Source organism: Rhynchophorus ferrugineus, unplaced genomic scaffold (genome assembly GCF_030347505.1).
Source record: "Rhynchophorus ferrugineus isolate W39M unplaced genomic scaffold, kcgeb_rfMv2 rfM9, whole genome shotgun sequence".
Classification (NCBI taxonomy): domain Eukaryota; kingdom Metazoa; phylum Arthropoda; class Insecta; order Coleoptera; family Curculionidae; genus Rhynchophorus; species Rhynchophorus ferrugineus.
In genome coordinates this window covers 31,512,587-31,538,964 of record NW_027472588.1, presented here as the reverse complement: position 1 = coordinate 31,538,964, position 26,378 = coordinate 31,512,587, and the positions used below count along the sequence as shown (strand labels likewise).

The 26,378-nt window shown below is 33.1% G+C and overlaps 1 protein-coding gene across 3 annotated transcripts in view; it reads right to left on the bottom strand.

Annotated features, from left to right (window-relative positions):
* The window catches only part of Lim3 (Lim3 homeobox protein), a 113,070-nt gene that overhangs the window by 2,056 nt on the left and 84,636 nt on the right, over nucleotides 1-26,378 (bottom strand). For 2 of the 3 annotated variants that reach the window (XM_076415166.1, XM_076415167.1), the window contains 2 exons: nucleotides 3,890-4,064; nucleotides 2,060-2,262 (listed from right to left, as the gene is read on the bottom strand). In XM_076415166.1, the coding sequence (XP_076271281.1) occupies nucleotides 2,060-2,262; nucleotides 3,890-4,064 (378 nt within the window). Of the gene's footprint in view, nucleotides 1-2,059; nucleotides 2,263-3,889; nucleotides 4,065-5,256; nucleotides 5,438-26,378 lie in introns of those variants that run through there. The other variant, XM_076415169.1, reaches the window with a different exon arrangement.

Sequence of the window (26,378 nt, the reverse complement as noted above, 5' to 3'; positions counted from 1 at the left end):
TTGCCAAACATGCAACCTAGTGGTGGTAGGAGAAATGTGCGAGCACCATGCATAAAAATCGATTCTCGGACTTCTGAAGAAACTGTTCAGGCCGTCACCTTGATTTTAAACAGATGGTATCCATCACTTCTCGCCGTACCTTTGGTTGAAAATGCAATTAAAATAGAACTGTTTATTGCAAGTTGTGTTGTTGTTTTTTTTTACATTGTGTACGCAAGAAAACGATTAAGCCCACTTTATTTGATTTCTTTTTCTTATAATAAATTTGATTTATTCTATTGTTTGGTATGAATGTTTACGAAAATGTTTAAGATACTTTATAGGGAGAAATGAAATGAAGCCTAATTATGTTATTATTAAAATAACCATAAAGAGATTAATTTAGAGGTCGAAACAAACGATAGGTCAGGCGTATGCCTATTCTATATTCACTGAGACACTAAGGATGTGTGTGATCTAGCGTTGCCCTGGGTAGAGTAAGACCCTGGCACTAACGATCACTTAACACTCATAACGATTTTCCTCTTTTAGGGAGTAACGAAGCAAAATAGAATGAAAATAATCTTATGGTGGTTAAAATGGCATTTCTAATAAAAAATCTTATACTATTTATTAATGAAACTTAATTTACCTTTTCGTCAGCCTTATGACTTATCTGAATGACTTAATAAGATAGTTTAATCTTCCAAAAATAAAGCAGATTTATTGGTATCGCGGTTAAAACAATTCAATTTACTTGATTCTGATGTTTAAATATCCAGTAAATTGAAAGCATGATTTGGGGGATTATATTTGGGGGTTGATATTTTTTGTTCTGGCGTAAAACCAGGCGGTGGAATGCATGACGCATATCTGGTCGCGGAGTGACAAGTTGAACCGGGTTATGTGGGACTACTTCTGGGCTTACCAATACACTAAACCGTATCGTCTCATAGTTGACCCCTGTGGATCGCTACTGCTACTGCATTAAATTTGGGGATATGGCACTCGCTAATCGAGCAGCCGTTATATACCCGGCGAAATAACAGATAGTGAAACTAACTATTGATTCGTGAACTTGAGTTAACACACGACTGGATATTTTTGTATGGGGGCAAAAGTTATGACTGCAGCGACGGATGAGGTCGTATCAGCCTCGAAAATGTGGGGGTTAGCGGTGACGCGGAGCTAAGTTCCCAGCATTTTGAGCAGCTCGCGAACAAGCGCGTTTTGAGAAGAACTTGAGTTGTTTGTGGAAGGATTGAGATATGAAGTGCTTGATTTGTGGGGTGTCAGTTTCCCTATGAATTTGATTATTTATGACAAACCATGGAGCGTTTAAGATTCTCCTGAGGACCTTATTTTGGAAAACTTGAAGCCGTTTGACCTGGTGGGGTGTAGCACACTTGAAGTAGACATTAGTTCCGTAAAGAAGTATGGACCGAATTAACATAAGCATGGAGATGGGAAGTCTGCTACAAGGGCAGATTAGAGAAGATAGCAGGTTTGCTATTCCCCAACCTTTCTGAATTGCTTTCTGGATTTGGGAATGCCAACCGAACCGTCTGTGGAAGTAGAGACCTAGGTACGTGACTTATCCAGCCATAGAATTGGTGCGGTGTCGATCTTAAGTTGCCAGCCGCGCATTTGGGGTTTGATGAGATAAACTTCTGTTGAGCACAACTGGAAAAGTAAAACTGTTCATTTGGACCCTATTTTAAGACAAATAAATTATAAATGGAAGTACGTTATATTTTAATAAATCATTTTTATGTACAAAATTTTGGAACTTTTATTTAGTTGGTTTTTGTCATTTTTTAACACGTAAAATCAAATGCAGAACAATGTCTTGTTCTTATTCTTATTTCAATGTATAAAAGCAAAAATGAGGTATACATGTCCCATGCGAAAAAAACTGTAAACTGGTGCAATTTCTTAATTTTTAGTGTTTACTGTGCTTCAGGTGAGTATAAACTAAAGTTTTATTATAATTTAATAAGAACAAGGAAATTGATCTTAACTGTAGTTACGAAAATTTAATAAGCTAGAAAAAAGATAGATGGTATACCATATACTTTACCTTTTGATTTAGCTGTTTCGTAGTCCGGCTTGCATACCAATTTCCTATCTTCCATGAGATAAAACTCGTCGCCAGTGTTGAGCTGTCGGGCGCACATCACGCAGGCGAAGCATTGGAGGTGGTAAACGTTGTCCTGAGCTCGGCGCACCACCTGCGTCGGTGGGATACCCAGTTCGCATCCTGCGCATTTGGTTCCGAAACGCCTGCACCCACAGCATAAAGGCATAAACAATATATGTGCACAAAAGTTTGCTTGAACCAAGGTTCAAGACATCAATTATAATTTGGATGTAATAAAAAATATAAGGCAATGAGGTAAAAATAACTTCGATCCAATATGATAAGTAATTAAAAGGATTTCCGTGATAGTTAATCATTTAACAAAAAGTTTTCAAATCACTATAACCCATTTTAATAGACTCAATAGGCTAATAGACACTTCTACTTGGATGTTTATTATGACGTTAAATTCATTCTCATTGTTATTTTCTTATTAAAATTATGTTTCATCAAAAAACAGTTGTAGAAACATGACATCGAATGTATATCTATATTTTCTATCTTTCTGGTCAATTTTGGGATTGATCAAAAGAAGTAATATTAAAATGGACAATTTTTAACATGAAGGTTTTAACACATTTTGCAATGTTATTTGCAATTAATTGATTTAAAGTATTAACTCTCTTGTGGTATCTGCATATTTCGATATTTCTTTAGAAAAAATGTTTAGCTAATCCCTCTAAAATCATAGAAGTATCTTGGAATCATGGATATTTGGTTTTTACCGACGGAGCTGATATACCAGGTGTGCCGAAAATTCATTAGCGGCTTTTCTAACAGATGTTCTAGGCTTAAGCTATATAAGCTAACAAGCTATACTTGTTATATGCGAAAGTAACACCGTCATAGATTCATACCTCTTTGAAGATATCAAATTTTGTGCTTGAAAACGTTGCTCGTGCTTGCAAGAGTTATTGGATGAAGACCCAACCAACAATTGGCAGAAACGTTAAATGTGGCCCAAAAAACCTTTAGTGACCGATTGCGAGCAATGTAGAAAATCCAAAAGGTGGGAAGATGGGTACCGCGTTAATTGAATGACAGGCAAATATAAAATCGAAAAATTTCTGTGAAATGCTGGTTCAAAGGTATGATCGGAAGTCATTTCTGCATCGAATAGTGACAGGTGATGAAAAGTGGATTTATTTTGAAAACCCTAAATACAAAAAGTTATGGTTATCACCTGGCGAATTACGAATTGTTGAAACCTGGTCAAACGGTTAATAGTGATCGTTACCGACAACATATGATCAATTTGAATCATGTATTGATTCAAAAACGTCTATAATAGACCCGAAGACATGGTAAAGTGATTTTACAGCACGATAACGCACCTTCTCATGCAAAACCTGCGAAGGAAGCGTTGAAAATACTCAGATGGGACATATTGTCTCAACCGCCGTACTCTCCAGACATTGCTCCACCCGACTACAAGCTTTTCGCATCAATCAATTCAAGGGAACACGCCCTTGCAGAGCAGTATTTCGCCAAATTCGAAGAAGTTAGAAAATGGCTAGTCGTTCAAAGAACAAACTGTTATTTTGGGATGGCACCCATAAATTGCCTGAAAGATCGGCAAGATTTATAGAATGAAATGACCAATGCTTTGAATAAATAAATTTTTCTATACTCTTCAAGGTAATGTGGTTTTTTTTTTCAAATAAACCGGTAATGACTTGCCGGTACACTTGGTATGATCTGACTTTTTCATGGTATTTAGGGTGGATATTGATGAGCTTTATTTGTAACCTAGGAAGATCTGATACTTACTTAAAAAAGTCATCCTTGCAGAAAAGTTGACCATTACGAGCGAAACACTTATCAGTTAGTTGTACCCTGCATTCTGTGCATTGAAGACACTTTGCATGCCACGTTCTGTCTGCTACTTTCAATATAAATCGATCCAGTATTAATTCGTGACATCCACCGCATTTTGGTATTGTGGCTGTAAAAAGGAAAATACGTTTAACATACATATGCCGCGATATTAATATTCGAGGTAAGATTTCCAATTTCTTTTATGTTTTTATTATCGTTGTTACTGCAATGCGTATTAACATTGTAGTTTGTATTCGCGTTCTTTACGACTCCGAAGTTTTAACATCTGCTAAATTTCATAACATCGTTTTATTTCTATCTTTTATAAAGCTAATTTACATCTTATTGTTAATGATGCCATATAATATTATTATCAATATGTTACTGATTTTATATCAAACCTACAGTTAGTTATGGTAATGCTGTTAGAGGATGGAGGATTTATATAGTCGTTAATATAGTGTTAATATGTTGCTTAATAAATTGTTATTATTATTACAGTTTGTGTGTTGTTGATTATAGTATATTTAAAAATTCTGTTTACTAGTGACATATATTATATTAAATCCTCCAATACCGCACAACAATTTTTATTGCCGGCTTGGTTGGCGCAATGATCAAGGCCATAGAACGGTCCTCCAACTCTTGCGGTAGCCGCGGGTTGGAATCCTGCTGGGGTATGATCGTAAATTCATGTTTGTGATTGTTTAACGGACGAGAGTGCAAAATCCGACAAGAAAATCACGCTAGTAACTAGGCTGGATAAGATCGGATGTCTTCTGCGGTAATTTCTAAGTTTTTCACTCGCCAATCTGTAGGCGGCTTGATGCCGAGGACCGTGGTTCGACGCCTCCGCCAAGCAGAAGGTGAAGTCCAGGTAAACACTAGTTAGGGAGAATTTTTGAAAATATACCAAAAAAATAATCTTCTTTGTGCTTCGCTCTTAGCTTCATTCAAGGCCAGCACAAGACATTTCGAGATAGAAAGTACATTTCCAAGTTTTAAGAAAGAGGTTTGATTGCGATTAAATAAATGAGATTGAATAAATCACAAGAAGGCATGAAGCAAGGCTGTTCAAATATTGTTTCATTTCATTTACTACTTCAAGTAAGAAACAAACTGACTGGTAAATATAAATTATTAAGAGTGGTTTGTATGATGTCTTGATGCCAGTGGTAATTAAATCAGAAAGCTTATAGCAATATGGATGGATAATTTAACATATAATATACGAAAATCAATTTCACTGAATTCATTATCATTGAGAAAATACTTCTTCCAGTTCATGGTATTCACACATAAGGCAGATAAACACTTACATAAAAATATATCCGGAATTTCATCGAGACAAATGGGGGGTACCCGATAAGTATCCGCGTCCCGTTCCTCCTTGATGAAATTGATCATGTTGAACGTCATCGCGGCGTCAACGAGAAATCCACGTCCGACAACGAAACCGCACTGCTTCACCGGCTCACCAGGCGAACTCCCGACTTCTCGAAGGCCTCTGCCCCACTGAACCCTTCGGTCCTCAGGGCGCAGTATCGGCGCTATCGACCTACGCCCCCTTTGGTCCTCGACGACACCGACCCCGCGTGTTCTGTTCAAAGGACGGGCCCTTGTCGACCAGTGGATCGTTCTGATTGGTCGTCGAAGGGGCAGGGCCGACCCTGTCGCGCTTTTGTCGCGCTGGGGATCGTCGGTGAGTGGGGCGAAGCGAAGGGATTTCGGATGCGACGGGAGCGCTGGGGAGGGTGTCGATAGGACGTAGGGGTTGTATTTTATGAAATATTGTGGTACGAAGACGGCGGATGAGGTTTTAGGATGGGACGTGTGTTGCTGGGTGACGCAAGGTTGATTAGATTCCGTCCTGGATGCAGTTGGTGTCAATTATTGTTGTCTGCCTCTCTTCCATTTATTGTGTGCATGAACTAAATACGGCCCCAAGTGATTAGTTTGATCTTATGAAAATTATTAAGCGATATTATTGATAAACTAGTCAACCTTTTCTTTAATTCACCCAAGTGTAAGTTTATTTAATAACAATAGTGAAATATTTTAATAATCTTACATACATTTTTTTTTAGTTTTAGTAGAACTTGATTATGTTAATCATCTGGAGAAAGATACTTTCGGGGAAAATGCGTTTAAAATCTCGTTTTTGGATGCCGCGTCACTAAAACAACTAGATGTTCGAAAATAATTTAACTGCCGAAGAAAAGCGCATTGAAATATGAAACAGAAACGATTTTTTTTCAAATTTCTATATTAAATTCATATATGATAATGTCCTCTGCTTCTGAAAATACATGAAATCGAATTGAACAATGAATATATTAAGAGCGCCAAAAAAAGCATGCTAATTAAATATTTGTAGCAGTTATTAGACAATTTTGATTTGGACAAAATTTAGTTGTAATAATTGTCCTTAGATCGAGATTTTACGCCATTACATGCCGTTTACTGTTAATGTTGGCAGAAAGAATATATGTTCAACAATTCACAAATGAAGGGGACATATTATCACATGAGCCGTACTCTTACAAACAGTTTTTTTTAGGACAAACAGTTTTTTTTTTGGGATGGCATCCATAAATTGCCTGAAAGATGGGCAATATTTGTAGAATGAAATGACCAATACTTTCAATAAATACATTTTTCTATATTCTTTAAAGGTGTGTATTTTGTCTGACTTGCCGGTATATCTGCTATGGTCTGACTTCTCCACGATTTTTAGGGTTTTGGTTAAGTACTGATATAGGTTGTCAAGAAGAAAAGAGCGCAGTTAGTCTTTTACAAACTTCCTTGATGTCCCGTACATTTCATTATTGTTAATATCTGTTTGTCAACAAAGTAGTCTTATAAAATTCTAATTTTGTAGAATGTAATTACTTTTCTTAAGAATGCTATTTGTTAGAAAATAATAAAAATTTACTTAAAGTCTCAATAGTAAAGATAGTTTTGAGTCAGGATATTGATGAGTTTCATTTGTGACCTAGGAAGACCTGATACTTACTTTAAAAAGTCGTCCTTGCAGAAAAGTTAACCATTACAAGTGGTGGTCATTAAAATGCGTTTAAATAATCGTTATGAATACCGCGCCAGTAAAACAACTTAATGTTTGAAAATAATTTAAATGTCGACAACACATTCTTAATGAATTATGTCTTAAAAATATGAAAAAAATCGATTTTTTTCAAATTTCTATATTAAATTCATATATGATAGTGTCGTTTGCTTTCGAACATGCATGAAATCCAATAAAACAATGAATATTTCCTATTTTTTTAAAATATATAGAAGCATTGTGAATGAAGAGCACCACAAAAGTATACTAATTAAATGTTTGTAGAAGTTATTAGACCATTTCGATTTGGACAAAATTTAGTTGTAATAATTGGCCTTAGATCGAGATTTTATGTCATTATATGCCGTTTATTGTTAATGTTGACGAAAGGAATATATGTTCAACAATTCACAAAAAATTGATGAGGACATATCGATCGAGTAATACTAGAAATAGATCCAAATACATTCTATAATGTGGTGCTGCGCAGAAAATTAAGAGATTATATATAGAATAACTGATGTTTTATTTTATAATTCTTTTTTTTTGTTAACAACTACATCCATTAAGTAATTCATTTACTAAATATATTTCATAAATATAATTGGATTTCTCAATATATCTTGACTGATTTAGTATTATCGAAGAACGAAAATGACATATATTAATTATGCTCTTACAGAAATTAGTGTTTCCCATAAAAAGTGTTTTTAAAAAGTGCAATAAACTGCATTATATTCTTCATATTCATATATTTTGCATTAAAATTACATATATAGTTTTCAGTTAGTTAGAACGAAATTATTTTAAACTCTATCCAAAAGATGACATAATTCTTGTCTTCATCAATGTCTCAATTGTCTCATAATCTCATCTGATTTCTTGTCTCGTCTAGTTTTCATTGTCTGTTCTAGTCTCATTGAATGTTTTCGGCTGTCTGGTGAAGCTAATTTTGTAATTTTATAGATGTGGATCCTGATATTAAAAGCTTTATTTTAAAATAAATTTTGAATTTATTTTATTTTCTATATTATTTACTTGTCATTATGCGCACACTATCACATATTATACTGATGTTCTGGCATCACATTCTTATCATCAATAACAAATAGTAAATGGTACGAGAAATATAAAGGAATGTATCTACAAGGAAGTTGTTATAAAATTTTATTTATGTATAATAAATTTATGTTATCCAAATATGTGGTAGGTTAGTAAATGTTTATGGCATAGTTAATAAAAAATTTAATATCATGCTGTATTTTTCTTTTTACCTCCTATAAAATATTTAAAAGGTCTATACATATATATATATATATATATATATATATATATATATATATATATATATATATATATATGTATATATGTACACACACATATATATATTACCATTTAATTTGAAAAATAATACAGAGCATATTTTACGTCTTGAAGACTAATACTATGTCGATATCACAAGTTTGATTATAATTAAGACACGGAGTTACCCACGACGTCCAAAGCAACACTGAGAATATTCAAATCGACGAAATAGGAGTGTCATTCAAAGCTTAATTGCTTCTTACTTGGAATATTTTATGGCTAAGGGTCGTTGTGTATCTTGAATTCACCTTTTGTGATCTTATAGCTTCAACTGCGATACTTTTACCTGAATTCCACTTAACTACACCAATAAACGCTTTGAATAACTACGAAACGAATGCCAATCCGACATCAGCCAGTCTTCTTTCTACCGAATGCGCTAGTTATATTTTATGAAAAGGCTTTAAACAAAAAAAAAATATTATTTTGCTTTAAAAACGGTTTTATTTTATGGTAACTTGTTTAATCAAAAACTATATAAACAAAGTTTCTAAATTTATTTTGGTTCTCGTTATAATGCACTCAAATTTAATCGTCCTGCAACCACCACGGAGTTAAAACATCAGGCTGCAGTCTAAATAAGATAAAACCGAAAGAAACGTCACGAAAACAATGCCGCCCTCCATTCCCGTACGTTCGTTCACTCCGCCGTCATCCGAAACGCCTTAACTGTATTATTTCTGTTTTAAAATGCAGAAACTTCTTCCCAGATTAGCCGAGTTAGCGTTAATAATTCAGAGGAGTCGGGAAAGATTTCCCGCTCGCCGCCACCTGAAAAATAAATTTTCCAGCCTTCAGACGCTCCGGGCGCGGTCCGGACCGCTCCGTGTTTGTTTTTCGGGATGATTTTTCCACGGCGAAATTATATTTCGGCGTACATCTCTTGTCGGCGTGGACGTTTTATTCGATATTCTTCCATGACGTTTGCGTTCGTACGTTCTAGGCGGGCGTAGTTCTAGGCGTCTAGGTAATAATTTATATTATTTGGTATTGGCCCATTTTCTGAACATTTACTGACGACGAGGAAGTGATGGCAACGTTGCAAATTGCGATTATTTGATATTTTGCCTTTTATAAACCTGTTAAAACAAGTGCAACAGTGTATAACAAGTTCACCAAGTAATTTGATAGCAAATCATTTAAGACAAGGATATAGTTATAGAGTACATACTCTATAACTATATCGTACATACTATATTTACTACGTAGTAAATAAAGTTAATAGTGGTGTAGAGTTAAAAATGTTGTCTAAAACCAAGACGAGTAGCAGATGTTCCGACAAACCAAATTATTGGCGCGTTGTTGCAAGACTGCCCCCTAAAAATTATTATATAATTTTTAAACATAACGTTTGGTAATAATATAATTTTTGGAATATTTCCTTGCTGGTCTATTTTAAATATCAGTTACAGATGATTTGATTATAGATCATGTAAGTCTTATAGAAAATTTAATGTGCCTTAATAACCCAAAAAAATCAATGATACACTATGCGGAAGATAATTTACCTTTACTTTGGAACAAAATAACAATATATATTCTACCAAGAAAAATGTCTGTGTTTTTAAATCTTTAAATCCAATACTAAATTGAAATCAATTGAATTAAATCCAATTGAACATTTTTTAGACCAAATAAAGCTAATAAAATTGCAATTAAAGATTATTTATATGTCGTTTTGTCAAGGTTAAATCGTATCTTCGCAAACTTTAATGGAGACATTAAATAAATCGACCCCAAACATTTCGAAAAGTAATAGAAATTAAAGGTTTCACAATCAAATACAAATATATTAAATTATTTCCCAGTATCAAATCTTTCTATCTAAAATAATTATTATTAGCAAATATGTATTATCTATAGGTAAAACTGTATAATGTGTACGTTGTCTTCCACTAGTCACAATATTGTTCAATGTTTTTATCAGCATCTAAATTCCATATTAAATAAAATATCTTTAACAAAAAAAACTTTTTTTTAATATATTTTAAAGTCTTCTTTTACCAACTAGGGCTTTATCTGGACTGGATCTACAGCTTAACGTCTCGAATCTCGAGGGATTCTTGATTGTTGTGCAACTTTCATGCCGAATTAGATAAAATAAATAAGTCCTTCCATGAATGGAAAGAGGAACACAAGAAACAGGAAAAACCAGAAATTGTCATGAACGTACGAGTAAAAAACGTAGAACCCAAAAAAGGGTGTAGGAATATTTCAGGTTTCAGGTGAAAAGAGGAAAGGAGGGAAATTACCATAAATTTACAGAGAGTTAGAAAATGGGAACCTGGAATATATGGAGACTGATGGGTGGTTAATGAAATGGATGAAGAATTTGAGCAGGTTAGATCAGATATACTCGCAGTAACTATACATTTATATGTAGAAGTGTAGATAAAAGCACGAGAGCATCGGCAAGAATATACTGAAAATTGAAAAATATCTTTAACAAAAAAAAATTTTTAAAAATATATTTTAAAGTCTTCTTTTACTAACTAGGGGTTATCTGGATTGGATCTACAGCTTAACGGCTCCGACATCCGGCCTTACCCAGCCTGGCTACTGGCGTGACTGGGATTATTCTTCTTGTCGGATTTTACACTCTTGCCTAGAATATTTACAAATTTTAAACAATCACAAACATATATTTACGACTATGCCCCAGCAGTATTCAAACCCGCAGCTATCGCAACAGTAGGAGGACCTATCGCCTTTACCACCGCGCCACCAAGCTGGCAAAAAAAGCGTTTTAAAATAAAATTTGTATATAATAATGGTTGTAATAACTAAATAAAAATAAAGAAAAACTTTTTTGAATCTATCTACTACACGTATTTTATATTCTAGTGTATACACACAATTTAGCCTAAACATATTTATCTACTTATAATTTTATTTTAACTACTACCGACTGATAACTTTGAAGTCGGTACCGAGCAACAAATTAGATTTGTTTTGTTCGTAATTTAATTTTGTGTATATGTCACAAAATCATATTATTTTTTTGTTGTTTGGGCTATATTATTGTTAAGTGATATTTACTCAATAAAATACCCAGTTATTTATTAATTATTACAATGGGTAGGCCAATTAAATGTGCAGATTGTATGACGAAAAATAGGAATAAAGAAACAATTATTGAAAATAAGGAGGGCTTCAGGCTCTGGGGTCCGTCACCTAGTCCAGGTGATTTGACAAATGTTCCAATCAAACTAAAACAACAAAAAGTTGTTGCTTCCGGAAAGCGAACCCGCGACTTCTGCATGTGAGCTGAATGCTTTAACCACTACACCATAGGAGCAGTTGCCTGCGATATGTCCACGACTTTCATATGATTATATGATATCATATGATATGGTTAGTGCTTAAAAAGCAAATAAAATGGCTTTTACACTGAGCTAATTCCGTTTTTCCATCTGATTATTTTAGATAAAAATATATAAATATAAACTTTGTACACGCCTTTAAAATTTGAAGCCGAATTCAAGCTTTCAAGCCGAATTAGATAAAATAAATTAGTCCTTCCATGACCGGAAAGAGGAACACAAAAAAACAGGAAAAACTAGAAATTGTCATGAACGTACGAGTAAAAACGTAGAACCCAAAAAAAGAGTGTAGAAATATCTCAGGTTTCAGGTGAAAAGAGGAAAGGAGGGAAATTACCATAAATTTACAGACAGTTGAAAAATGGGAACCTGGAACACATGGAGACTGATGGGTGGGTAATGAAAAGGAACTGGATGAAGAATTTGAGCAGGTTAGAGCAGATATACTTGCAGTAACTATACATTTATATATAGAAGTGTAGATAAAAGCACGAGAGTATCGGCAAGAACATACTGAAAATTGAGTAAGGAACTAAAACAAGAAATGGAAAGGTGAACAATAGTATAAGAAATGTATGCGCTCCAGGCCAAGATCATACGATTGTTAATAAAGTTGTAAATCAAATCTGGGACGATTTAACATAGATAACTGGTGAAGCTAATGGAAAATTATATATTCTGATTTCGATATTGGAGTAAGAAAGGTGGATGTGAATACATCAATTTTCATGAAATTCAAGTTCTGCTGAGTTCAGCTTGTGTAATGAGAAGTATTGGACAAGGAAATACAACCTGAAGACGGCAGATGGGATTTTATCAAATCGTTGTTATGATATATGTAACATAAGTTAAGACATTCTTCTATTCGATTATATATTATATTTCGACATATATGGGGCTTCGGAAGACTGCAAATTGTAGGTAATCGATTATAGGGAGTGTCTGGGACGAAACCAGCTGAATTGTTTAACGTTTTACACCTTTCACAGTATCTACGGTATTGACACGATACACTCACCTGACTACCGTTTCGACAAAAATAGTTAAAAGTTGATTTAATTAAGTTGGTTATACTATGATAAAAACGGCATAGTAATTTAAAAATATGTCTTAGTTCTTTATAGCAGAATATAGCACTGTGAATTATATCTAAAAAAAAAGAAAACAACGAAAGCCAACATAACAAATCCAATCATAGCTCATAAATCTCAATTAGTCTCTAGTCTTCCTACTGTTGCGATAGTCGCGGGTTAGAATCCTGCTGGGGAATGGTCGTAAAATTATGTTTGTGATTGTTTAATATTTGCGATTGTCCTAGGCAAAAGTGTAAAATTCGACAAGGAAAATGATCCCAGTCACGCCGGTAGCCAGGCTGAGTAAGACCGGATGTTTTCTGGGATGATTCTAACAAATCAATTGAAAACTCTATTAAGTAAAACACATTTTTTTGGCAAAATTAGTTTTTTTTATTCAACAAAATTGCCTTCAAGCGTAATACACTGATAATAGCGACCCTCCAACTTTTCGATACTATTTTTGTAGTACGATTTGTCATTTGCTTCAAAATAGGCCTCAATTTCGGCGATCACCTCTTCATTCGATGAAAATTTCTTCCCAGCGAGCATCATTTGAGATCTGAGAACAGGAAATAATTGCTAGGGCCGGATCTGGAGAATACGGTGGATGAGGAAGCAATTCGAAGCCCAATTCATGGATTTTTGCCATAGTTTTCACTGACTTTTGATACGGTGTCTTGGTGAAGCAGCACTTTCTTTTTCTTCAAATGCGGCCCTTTTTCGGCGATTTCGTCCTTCAATAGGTCCAATAACGCTATGTAATAGTCGCTGTTGATGGTCCTTTCTATTTCAAGGTAGTCAATGAAAATTATTCCATGCGCATCCTAAAATACAGACGCCATAACCTTGCTAGCCGACTGATGCGTTGTTCCACGCTTTGGAGCGGTTTCATCTTGTGCAGTTTGGTCGGATGACTGTCGATTGGACTTCGGAGTGAAATAATGGAGCCATGTTGCATCCATTGTCACAGATCGACGCAAAACTCGGGTTTATTACGCTTGATCATCTTCAAACACTGGTCCGAATCATCAACTTCTCGTTGTTTTTGGTCACCCACTTTGCACAGGGTTTTCTCATATCCAAATATTCGTGAATGATATGATGTACACGTTCAGTTGATATTTTTAGAGTGTTTGATATTTCATTCAATTTCAATTTACGGTCATTCAAAATCATTGATGGTTGATTTTCCTGGGCAGTGTCGGGAAACTCGGCATCAAGCCAAGTTTTTGCTTCAACTGTATTTTTCCCTTCAAAAAGCAATATTTTATCAACACGCGAAATTCCTTTTTATCTATTTTTTTCACAATAACAAAAGTTGCTTCACTCAAAACGATATAATTGACAAACTAATGATCCGATAGCTGTGAAATTTATACATGCATCTTTTGAGGGTTAGGGCTAACTAAAAAATTTAATTCTACTGGCGCCATCTATGTGTCAGGCCGGGGACTTTTCAAATGACCCGTTAAAATTGGTCATTGGTTTAAACTGTAGGTCCAGTCCGAATAAACCCTTGGTAAATAAGTATACATATACAGGTACGCATTTAAAAAAATTTCTTCTTCGTCAACTTTATTAACACAATTGACACAGAAAATATTAAAATATTTGAGTTCTTTAAGTATAATAATGATATATAATGTTTATTCATGTTTGCATTTTAATTAATTTAGTTCATCTTTCTTTTGTATATATTTATATTTATTGTTTTTCTGTTTTACATTGTCTTCTGGGAGTCAATGCAGTAAAATCGATCTGTATTTTTTTACAACATGCGCCCATGCATAAGATTATTATTAGATTTATTTATAGTTAAAGGTATTTTGAAGCCATAAGTATTTGAAATACTAACTAGAAAATACCTCAGCGTCAGGTATTTGAAATATCAATTACAAATTACCTTTTTATGAAGAAATAATTAAACTACAAGTACCAAACATGCACAAATGAAAATGTTATACAGTAATGGGCAGTTTCGAGTAGGTATTTTAATTAGGCAATTGAAATTACGTAAATCAAATACCGCCCAACTATGACCGTACCATATGAAGATTGTTTTTTATATTAAAATTAATCGATATAGGCCATCAAATTATAAGGATTTTTGTCACCCATCTACACCGTTCTGGTCCGCTGTACAGCTGCCGACGTCCTAATCCCACTCCATTTAGCAAATAGCCCCCGTAAAGAGGGTGTTAAAGCAAGTGTATGTTTCTTTATTCATGAGTGCGGTGTCAGGCTGCTTTTAACCCCATTTATGCCGATGGAGCTATTTAGGATATGGCCGGGGGAAGGATATGGTAATTGTTGGAAGTTTTACCGCTTTTTAATTAATTGAATGTTTTCGTTAACTAATAATCGGGCGCGGAGAAAGGTGGGAAATGTCTCACCTCGGACGAGGTTCGTTTACATTAAAAATTAAGATCAACGGACCGGAGCCTATTGTTTGAATCTCGCGGAATATTTGTCCGTTGAGTGTGTATATTTAAAGGCTTTTTTCCATCTGAGTAATAGTGTGTTTATTATGCAGTCAATTATGCATTAGTAAGCAAAAATATACGAATAATTTCCACATAAACAACGGGTACGTGAAGGAAAAATCATACAAAAACTGTTTCTTATTTAATTGAATCTCGGCGGTTACATATCGGTATGTTGCTAGTATATAATGGAATTTATTCGCTGTGGTTATTATACTTGATAAATATTTCAAGAATTTCTTGTAGACCTATTATATATTAATCAGTTTTCCGCATATAATTTCTAATTTACTATATCTGTCAAACTGAGCATTTTTCAATAAAATACGCAAGAAAAATTTAGGACTTGAGCTTTCTGTTATATAATATAACTATCCTGACATGTAGAAGATGGCTTCAGTAAGTGATCTGCTGTAACAACTTATAATTTAAAACTTATTCTAAAGACTATTCTAATTTATTTTAAAGTCTCTCCTAACTTATTCTAGAGATTATTAAATTTCACTCTATGTATCTATGAATCAGTTCGTATGGTAGTTTGCGTTTGTGCCATGCACTACACTCAAACAAATTCATGCTGGCGTACCTCAAGGTTCCCCATTGGTCCCAGCCTTATTTAACCTCTTTGTTTCAGTTCTGCCGAGAAAAGAGCACATTTAAGTCGCGTTTTACGCTGACGACACTGCTTTCTTCATGGCCTCCAGGTTCGAGGTTACAAGAACGTTTTACAAGGTTACAAGAAAGTTTCAAGAACGTTTACAGAAGCAGCTCGATATGCGGTCAAGTGATTCAAATCCTGGAGGTTGAAAATCTCCCCCCGAAAACCCATGCCATCATTATTCATAAGAAGCTTTACGCACTGCGTGTCTCGCAACTTAATATCGATACCGCAACAATTCTATGGCTGGATAATGTTATGGTGCTACGTTTCCACTTTGATCGACGGTTCGGTTGGCATTCCCAATTCCAGAAAGGTTCGGGGATCAACCACTTCATATCTCGATCATTCCTCAAACAAAAACTCAGCTTCTTCTGTTCTTTTGAAAACGCGTTTCGTCGGGAGCTGGATGACACGCTGGGAGCTTAGCACTGCCTTTTTCCTTTTTCCAGGCTGAAACGACCGTAGCAGTAGTGATCCGCAGGGGTTAACTGTGAAGCGGTTTCAGTTTAGTGTACTGTCCGGTCAACTTGTTACTCCAGGGCAAGTCTCCGCGACCAGATATGCGTCAAGCATTCCACCGCCTGGTTTTAGGTCAGAACAGAAAAAAACTACACTGTCATCGCGCACATTTAATTGTTTGGCGAGCGCATTCGGATGCACTAATAGTCTTTCAGAGTACTTTGCACTAACACTTTAAATCATACTCGTTATGGGTTCTAAGGGGATATCTGAATCAGTTTGTTGCAGGTGTAATTTGAGGCATCGACTGTGACTAGCAATACTTTATTCTGGAACCTCTGGAGGATAGCTATGTTAGATTTGCTCGTTGTTCCTCACAGTTCAATACCATAGGTCCAAATGAGCCTAAGTATTGACAAGCAAAAGATACAGTAAAACCTTGTTAATAGATATAGATGATTAACAAAATATCTATAGATATAATATATAAACATTACGCAATATAGTACATTTTGTTGCATGTTGGTAATACTGCTTCCGTGTAAGTAATGCGGCGTATATTTATTGTCCAGTTTACATGTCAAGCTTTGTAGGTTATATTTCAGTATATTATACGCTTTTTTCTCTGGGTGTTAAAACAAGCGATTGGTCAAAAAAACATCACCGGCAAGGAGGAATAGTGGGCGAAAGCCAAAGTTAACGGAGTCCGATAAGCATTTAACAGAATTGTGGTCAGATAACGTAAAACTAGCACTGCGAGAACGATGGTAGAACTCAACACTTCCTTGAGTAACAATGTTGCGTAAAAAACAGAACTTTGGAAGCTCCACAATGATAACATATATGGAAGGGCTGCGGGCCAAGGCGGCAATATCGTGGTAATCAGCTGGTCTTCTTATCAACATCACTGGCCGGATTACAGCGAATGAATGTCTCGATATCGTTATAATGAAGTTCTTGCCAAACAATACATTCACTTATACATTCAGCCAAAAAGGGCTCTTAGTTTGAGGAGTAGTCATCACAATCGACAGACGTCAATTCAATTGAACCGTTATAGGGAGCTTTAAAGCATAGACTGTGGAGTGGATTTCTATCTCCAAGCATCGAAGCAATTGATGGATGTGTTGATACAAAAATAGGACAAATGGTGGCTCAACATCTTATTAGGACATAAATATTGTATATATGTTAGGTATTAATGTTATTTTGTCTATCCCCTGTATTTTGCGTGTCTACTCATTAAACTAAAAGATCCTGTTATGAATATTATGTCCTTTAACGGCTACATTTTCTTCTGAAATATGTTATCTTTTCTGGGGTATCTAGAAATTAAAATTCGCAATAATATATTCGCAATTTTATAAATATCAATATTGTTTTTGTTTTATTGAAGTACTAAAATTGTCGGCACAGTACCCAAGGGGACGGTATGGTTGTCCTGTTGCGATAGTTGTTGCTTCGAATATCGCTTGGATAATGAATACTATTAATTTACACCTGTGATTGTTAAGAATGCAAATGACAAGGAATAATTATCTCAGTTACGTCAGAATTTGTCCGTGTACGACAGGGTCTTCAGAAATGCTCTTCAAATTGGTCAATGTCCAAGTTGGCAGCTTAATGTAGTGGATGGTTCTTCGAAGCCAATATTAAGTAAAAGATCCAGCCGAGAAGAATAGGACAGGTCGTTGTCTTCACTAACTTCATCATTCGAACTAAATTAATTAATCTTTTAAGCGGGATGGAAATTTCATTCTGAAGACCAAAGATATACAGGGTGTGTTCTTGACAAGTTTTCCATTATTTTTTCATCTAAATAATCGATTGCATAGTTATATAAAATAGGGTATAGCTTTCTCATTTCAAAGTGGTTAATACATGGCACAAGTTATCCCAAAAGAAAGCCTATTTTGTATTAATATAATATAACAGTAGCCTAGCTTTTGCAAATTCGGTAGAAAAACTGTGACTTGAGGTTGAATATTCACAGTTTTCACCATTTGAATAGCTCATAATATCACTATGCTTTTCATAATTTTGAAGGTGATCATCAGGTGATCAAGATAATGAAAAACGACATAAAATGCGGGGAATGTTAATCAGTCTCTTCGTGATTCTTATTTGCGTCTTTCACTTCGAAACTGTACAACTGTGCAAATACCTAAAACTTCAGCCTATAAAATTCATTTGTCGGATTCCAATATTTTTTCACGCATTTGAATATTTATGAACATCTTGTGTTCAGATGAAGCTCATTTTCATCTTAACGGACAGTTAAATAACTAAAACTATATCACTGGAATGCAACGAATCCAAAATATAAGCATTAAAAACCTCTATTTGGTCTAAAATTACCGCCTGGGCTCAGATGTACATGTTATGTTTTAGAATGCGAACGTTTATGCTTGGATTAGTTTATGTTTATTTTCTTGTTTCTAGTTATTTATTATTAAATAAATTCCTAAATGATGTACTTTAATAACAAATCTATATATCTTGGATAGAAAGTCTATTTTTAAATTTGAGACACTCTGTATTATATTTTATAAGCATCTCAATATATGGAAGCGATAATCTGTTTCTGTGGTTACTGTTGAGGTTTTGGCGACTGTCAACTTTTTCTATTTATTCATCTGCACAGATTGTCAACTTGAGGTTGTTCTTATCGGATCGTTCTTATAACTATGTTATGTAAAATGTAACTAAACCAAACAAAGATCTAAACCATTAAAATAACACATAGGCAAGTATCCCCTGAGTTCCTATTATATAGATAAATATGTATTTTACGCTTTTAATATTTCCATGTCCCGTTAGCTAGTCATTTAATACTTTTTACTAATATTATTAAGATTTAATTTTCAGATCAAGGGGATTTTTAAAGTCACAATATATTATTTTTGTTAGTTTTTAATTATTTTATATTAAGAATAAAATTTTGTTTATGTTAATTTTTTTATATCTTTATTAGATACCCTTATTACAATCTTAATTTATTACTACATTTCATTTGTACTTAGATTAATTCACAAGCAAGACGAGCGCGAGAAAATACATCAATATGTTTTCCTCAATTATAAAATTATAATAACTTTAGCTATAGTTTATACTAAAAGTATACACTACTAAAGGTATATAAGTTCGTATGGTTTGGTTCGCTTCAGTCTCCTGACACCCCACGCGCTGTCTAGCAGTTGTATTGCTTCGACGTTAGTATGATTTAGTAATCTTCTTTTATGTTTCAAGGCGAAATCTTGGATAACTTCACAAAACCATTTGATTTCCAGGTCATCGTGTTGTTCTTCGTTGGTTACGTAGCGATAGGCATTGGTAATCAATCGAATAACCTTGTTTTGACAGTGATGTTAGATATTGACAAAAGATTAATAATCATATATTACTAAATACAGTCATCAAATCTAAACCAATATTCAGCTAGTTTAAAGAAAACCAAACGGTAATCTTTGAGTTTTAACCCGTACAACAGTAGGAGGGCTGTTCTGTTCCTTTAACCACTACAGTTACCTAGCGAGCTAACAAATATATTGAATTAAAATGTATAAAATGTTGATAGAAAATGAATAATTGGTTTGATACAACTTATTAATTTGATACAATTGATTAATTTGATATAATTTTCTGTTTAAATTTTTGTCAATTTTTTTTTATTAATAAATTATTACTAGTAGTTGTCGACTATCTTTCAATTTGTCTCTACAGTGACTTAAAACTATGTACTTATCTAAGGAAAATTTATTGTTAAGTTAGTAGCAGTTTTCAGTATTTTCAACATTTAATACGTTTTAATACAGAACTTCACAAGATCACACAGTTTGGTTCTCTTGATTCTGCGTCCTAGTTCAATGTTATCCAAACGTTGCAATACTTCGGTGTTAACATGGTAGTAAAAATCTCTCCTTATGTCTTGTTGCGAATATCTTCTTGTCTGAGAAGGTCTGAGTGTAAGTACTTGTTTCCAAACAACCGGGACATGTTTTAATCAAAATTTTTTAGTTATAATTAATCAGATTGGTAAGTGTTATTTCTTGGTAGATTTTTCAGCATTTATTGGGTTATTTTTAGGAAAAAAATAGTGAAATATTAATCCTGTACTCGTCTTGCTTATGTATTAATGGAAACGCAAAAGAACAGTAGTAATAAATGAATTTGTAAATGAAGGTTGTACTAAGCATATTTAATGTAAGATGTAATTAACAAAATTTTTTTGGCTTATTAAGTTAAAGCCCGGTGCTATCTTAGGATTGAATTAACATTATTACGTAACATAAACTAGCAGTACTTCTATAATATAATTTAAAGGACTTAAGCTTTACTAAAAAATTGGATATAATAAAACAGAATGATATATCTTAAAATTATTATGTTGAAATTAATATCAAAAAGGCTACAGCGGTTTTAAATAATGAAATGGAATATGGAAAACGTATCGATGGCAAAAATTACTGTTTTTAATTACTTTTTGACATACATGCATTAATATATATGCTTAGATTTAAGTAATTAAGGTACATAATAAATGTAACCTGTTACCGATTACAAATGATTGTAAAATACTTTTTTTATCACTATTTTACGACATTATGTAAATGGAGGTATTAATTAACCTATAATGATTTTGACGTATATGCCAAGGTGTGTCACTATCTAACTGGTAAAGCGTGCTGCAGGAAATAGTGTAAGATGAAAAAAAACTACAACCGCTACAGTATCCATAAATAATACAAATTACCCGTATTCATTTTTAATTTTTTAATGGATAGTATATATATATGAATAATACATGGTTTTTATATATTTATTAGGTCATCAAGTTGGAATTATAGTTTTAATGATTTCTTTGAATCAAGTTGCATTTTTTTCTAATTAATATTTAAATAAAATACATTGTATATTCGTCTTCTGGTTTAAATGATTGATGACACTTTTATGATATGGAGAATACAAATGAAACATTCGAAAATATAATTCGTAATGGTTGAACCAGAAAAAATCGTCTATTTCTGGGTAGTAATGGAACGTATTAAAGAATTGGTAACTACTGGTCCTTAATACATTGCAAAGCATTCTCTATAGACCATTACTTTAACGTTATAAGTAAGCAGACGAAGGACAGATACACCATTAGTTTAGAATAGTTTTTCAACTGAAAATAATGCTGGTTTTGCAGTTATAGTTGTTGAGCTGATAGAACCGCCCAGTTAGTGCTGCAGTAGTCGCAGATTTGTGAGTTTGTAAGTAAAATAGGATGGCTGCAATAGTTAATAAGTTTTTGCAAGCAGTAGGTCTAGTGATTTAAAAAATCCAGGAGGTTGACTGTTCAGCAAAATAAAAGAATAATCAATTATAATGGATATATATATATATATATATATATATATATATATATATATATATATATATATATATATATATATATATATAAAGGGAGAAACGTTAGTAAGTTATTGAACTTGCAAAATTCAAAAATAAAGTCTATATAGGAAATAAAGAATAATAACTATGAAGAAGGAATTACTTAGGGTAAATATATTATAAAACAAGCATTGATCATTAACCACAAAAAATCAGTATTAGTAAAATATATTATTATAAATATTATTTCTGCAAACCTAAATTATAGTTATATTCCTTTAATTAATTTACTCATTATTATTCAATATTATAATTTCTTCACAACCTATTCTACTGGCTACATGCAATAAATTGTTATATGAAAATCATTAAATTTAGTTTTTTACTCTATGAAATAAGTGTTAATACAGTTTTTTTATACGTTTTCGTTTATATAGTGTCAGTTTTAAGTTAACACTACCACCACGTAGTATTATTCGCTTACTAAGTCAAAAGTTATTGCGCTTTGAGAATTTAGATTCCAGAACTTCTGAAACAAACGTCATTTCTGAAAAAAAAGATTCCAGAGGGTCATTTACACCATATTTAACTTTTTAACTTCTGAAAAAATGTAAAAATGTGATGTTTAAGGCGATAAGTGCCCAAGTGAACGCCAGTATCAGAATTATATATCAAATCGTTTACGTTCTGGAAATTTTGATATTGAAGATGAATACTCTATTGATCATAAAATAATTTCGAACGTTTTACTTAAGACTGTATACCAAAAGAAGGGCGGTACTTGAGATTCCACATGAATTAGTACTGAAAAATTTAATGAAAAATATTGTAGTAGTAGAATGAGTGAAGTATTTGATATAAGGAAGGAATAATAAGATAGTGATCTGTTCGAACATTAACTTAAAACTGAATGGTGGGATGAGCAAGACGTCTAGATATAGGGGTTTGGTTTATGTTAAAATATATTTAAATCCTTAGTATCCTTTTTTGCTCGTTGTTCAATAGTAGTTACGTCTTTCCATAAAATTAAACATAGTTCAATTAAAAGTTTTGGGTGTTTTAAATCCTTCACATTTCATAACTCATATATACAAGCTATTACCTCTAATGATACCCTTAACACGCCTCTCACCCTCATAAACGTTCTGTTATTTTTTATCAGCAAATAAACCCCTATTTCTATTTAGATCGCCTCGTCCTGATACAGATACAAAGTGGCTTTTCCTACCCCGAATAGATAATAGAAGTTGACATATTTTGAAGTGACCATTGTTATCGTGTGTCATTCGGTGAAGCGGAAATATCAGTAACAATTGATCTATTAGTTTCCGTTTTATCAATCAGATATCAGTTTTTTTTTTAACTCAGCTCTAATGAATATTATTTGTATGTATTCTAAGTATACGCGTGGTTGTACTTAATATAATTGATTTTTAGCATTATATTTACAATTAAATATTCAGGTTATATCGATTGTTGGGAAGAAGCTTCCTGTGATGCATTGATGCATCATTATTATTTGATAAGTTAAGTTAAAAAAATTTTTGATGGTTCTTGATGGCCTCCAAGACGTGATCTAGGACTCGTTACTCAAACAGATTCAGCTAAATACCTCGCATTATATCTCGATGGTAGGTTAAACTGGAAACATCATGTCAGACAAAAAGCAGAGCAGATTAGACTGAAAGCAGCTGTACTGGTTAGTCAGAAGATACTCTTAATTTAACCTAAAATCAAAGAGATTTTAGAGATTTAGAGATTTCAAAAAGAAGAAATTAATCCCGCATACGCCTTGCTCGCATATTAATGCAGGTACAACAAAATAGTAGTAATAGATTAATTTATAAATTAACATTGTACTAGGCATATCCAATACAACATGTGATTATTAAAAAAGAGAAAAAAAATTTTTTTTTTAATTTTATTTACCGAATAGTTTCCTTTCCAATGTTTTTATGGTGTTTTGATCATGACTATTGTTGAATCCTACCACTGTGCTGATTTAAACCATCTATCGAAATAAATAATAAATCTAACTAATAATAACTTGGCATGTTTATTATATCATGACGCTACATGTGTATAATTCATACTGTGAAATTAAATTTGAAAAGAACTTAAACGCTTCATTCATCGGATCGCAATACATATGATAATAGATTCGTTCCATACATGATCATTTGTTTTGAAAAGAAAAATTGTTTGTCTACTACTATATGACAACAAAAACATTTTATTTTTAGAACACTTCTTCTTCTTATCTTCTTAGAATTCATTCCATAAGAAATTCATACGGGTTATTGGTGCGACTGGATGCATTTATATATTTTTTTAAATTTATTTATTAGATCATGTTTATGTGTTTGCACTGTTGTTTTTCTTTTAAATGTACTTCTGAGTATGTCCTGTTCTGTGTCCTGTTCTGGTCTTATCCAAGAGTTGCATTACTTCGATATTGACATGAGAATGGGAACTGACGAAATGAGAATGGAGGAGACGTGAGGCTCGTCGCAGTTCTCTTGATTTTCTGAATGACTATCGGTCTCGGTGTAAGTAATCAGTTCTGTAGTATCTGAGTGTACTAAACAATACTTTTCAGCAATTTTTTGTGGAAAACTTGTATGGTGTTTATATTTGTTTTCACTGAACATTTATGTGATTGAATTCCGTATGCCTATATAAGTTTCAATACTTGTTTGTATAATAGCAATTTATTATGTACTGATAATTGTGATTTTCTTCCAATTAACAAATACTTTTTCCTATATTTTAACACCAGTTCTCTCCTTATCTCTCTTATCTGTTCCTTACTGCGAAGTTTTGTATCAAGATTCATTCCGAGATACTTAGCGTTGTTGCTATATAGAATTATAGTATTTTTTTATTGTTATTGGTGCTTGTGTGGTCTGGTTATACGTGAACTGCACATGTACAGATTTACTTTCGTAATTTTTTATTTTCCATGCTTGGGTCCAATTACTTATATGATCACTTGCCAGTTGTAATTTTCGTGTGGCTTCTGTTTCTAGATATTTTCTATTATTTCTGGTATATTACATGTATACAGTAGGTAAATAATTGGCTCCGATACACTTCCTTGTGGTACACCTGCTTTAGCTTCTTTTATTGTAGATTAGGCTCCTTCTTGTTTGACTCTAAACAATCTGGCTGTAATATAAGATTTTAATAGCTCAGTGTGTACTTACAGTAATATTTACAGTAACTTATGAACAAGACCGCCATACAATGCCTTAAGGCTTATGCTATCCTCCATAGGATTTTTCAATTGCTTAGAAACCGAAACTGATGTATAGGTATTAGGTTCTTTATGAGTTTTTTATTAGGAGTTTTTAAAATACTTTAGATAATAATTATAATTAAAATTTTAGACATATTCCAAACGTGTGGGGTATATTCTAGTCAAAATTATTGATCAAGTTAGTGAGTTTTATAATTCCCTTTCTTGGTAGTTTTTGCAGCAGTTGCCCTGTTATTGATTCATAACCTTGTGATTTTTTTGGATTAATGTCAACTATAATAACTTTGGTTACTTCTTTCGGCGTGACTAATTGAATCGTCGAACTTTCAGATTCTATGTCCGGTATTTATAGTCAATATTAGTTTCGTGTGGTTTAATTGTTTTTTCTACATGGTTGGTAAAGTAAAAATGCTTCAGCTTTTTCTTGATTGCTGCGTGATGTATTTATGTACACAAAATAACATGAATTAATTTCAGATTTTGAGATTTTGTTCGATTTCGAAGTTCCTGATGTTAGGAATAATTAGTTTGTTTCTATAGGCTACTATAATGAGGAAGTTTGTAACAATTTCTTATACTCTGAAGCTTTAATCCATCAGCATTATGCTAAAATATTATTCAACTAAAGCGTAACTCAAAAAGTGCCCAGATGCTTTAAAGATGATATTAATATTGGAAATTCTACTAGTCAATATATTGTTTGTGTCAACTTTCCTTGTTGTGATTGGTGCTCTTTTGGCCCAGCAATATTTTTATTCATAAAAAGATAAACTATAATATAATTTTTAGAATAGACGATTATTTTTTTATATCATGTTCAAATATTACTAAAAAGTTGAGATAATGTAAAGATAACAGATAATATATTCAATCTTTATTTTTAAACACAGTTTAAAATGAAAATATTAACATACAACAGCTCTAGAATAAAAAAATTGAGCATTAAAAAGCCTGTCACAAAATGTGTTCATTTTTTATGTCACTTTTTTCAAAGAACAATATGTATCACGGTTTATTATAATGTGTTCAAGACAACTATTACAACTATATTTGTAAAAAATATAGATAAAATGATTTCCGGCTAGTTTCAATTCATAACATAATTAAAAAATAAATTTTTTTGTTAATGGAAAGATACCTATCTATCAGGTATGCAGTTTAAAAAATAAGAAGTCGCAGTAAAATTCAAACACCGGGTATATGTAGCACTGAAACCAAAAAAAAACCTAACCAGATTTATCTTGAATTCAAATAACTTTTTTATGTTAAGTCGAAATGAAGCGAATGAAAACCAATCTTATGAAGGTCAAAGTAACAGGATGGCCTGGGATGACGATAGTCGCAGGTTCAAATCCCGCCAGAGTTGTCATCA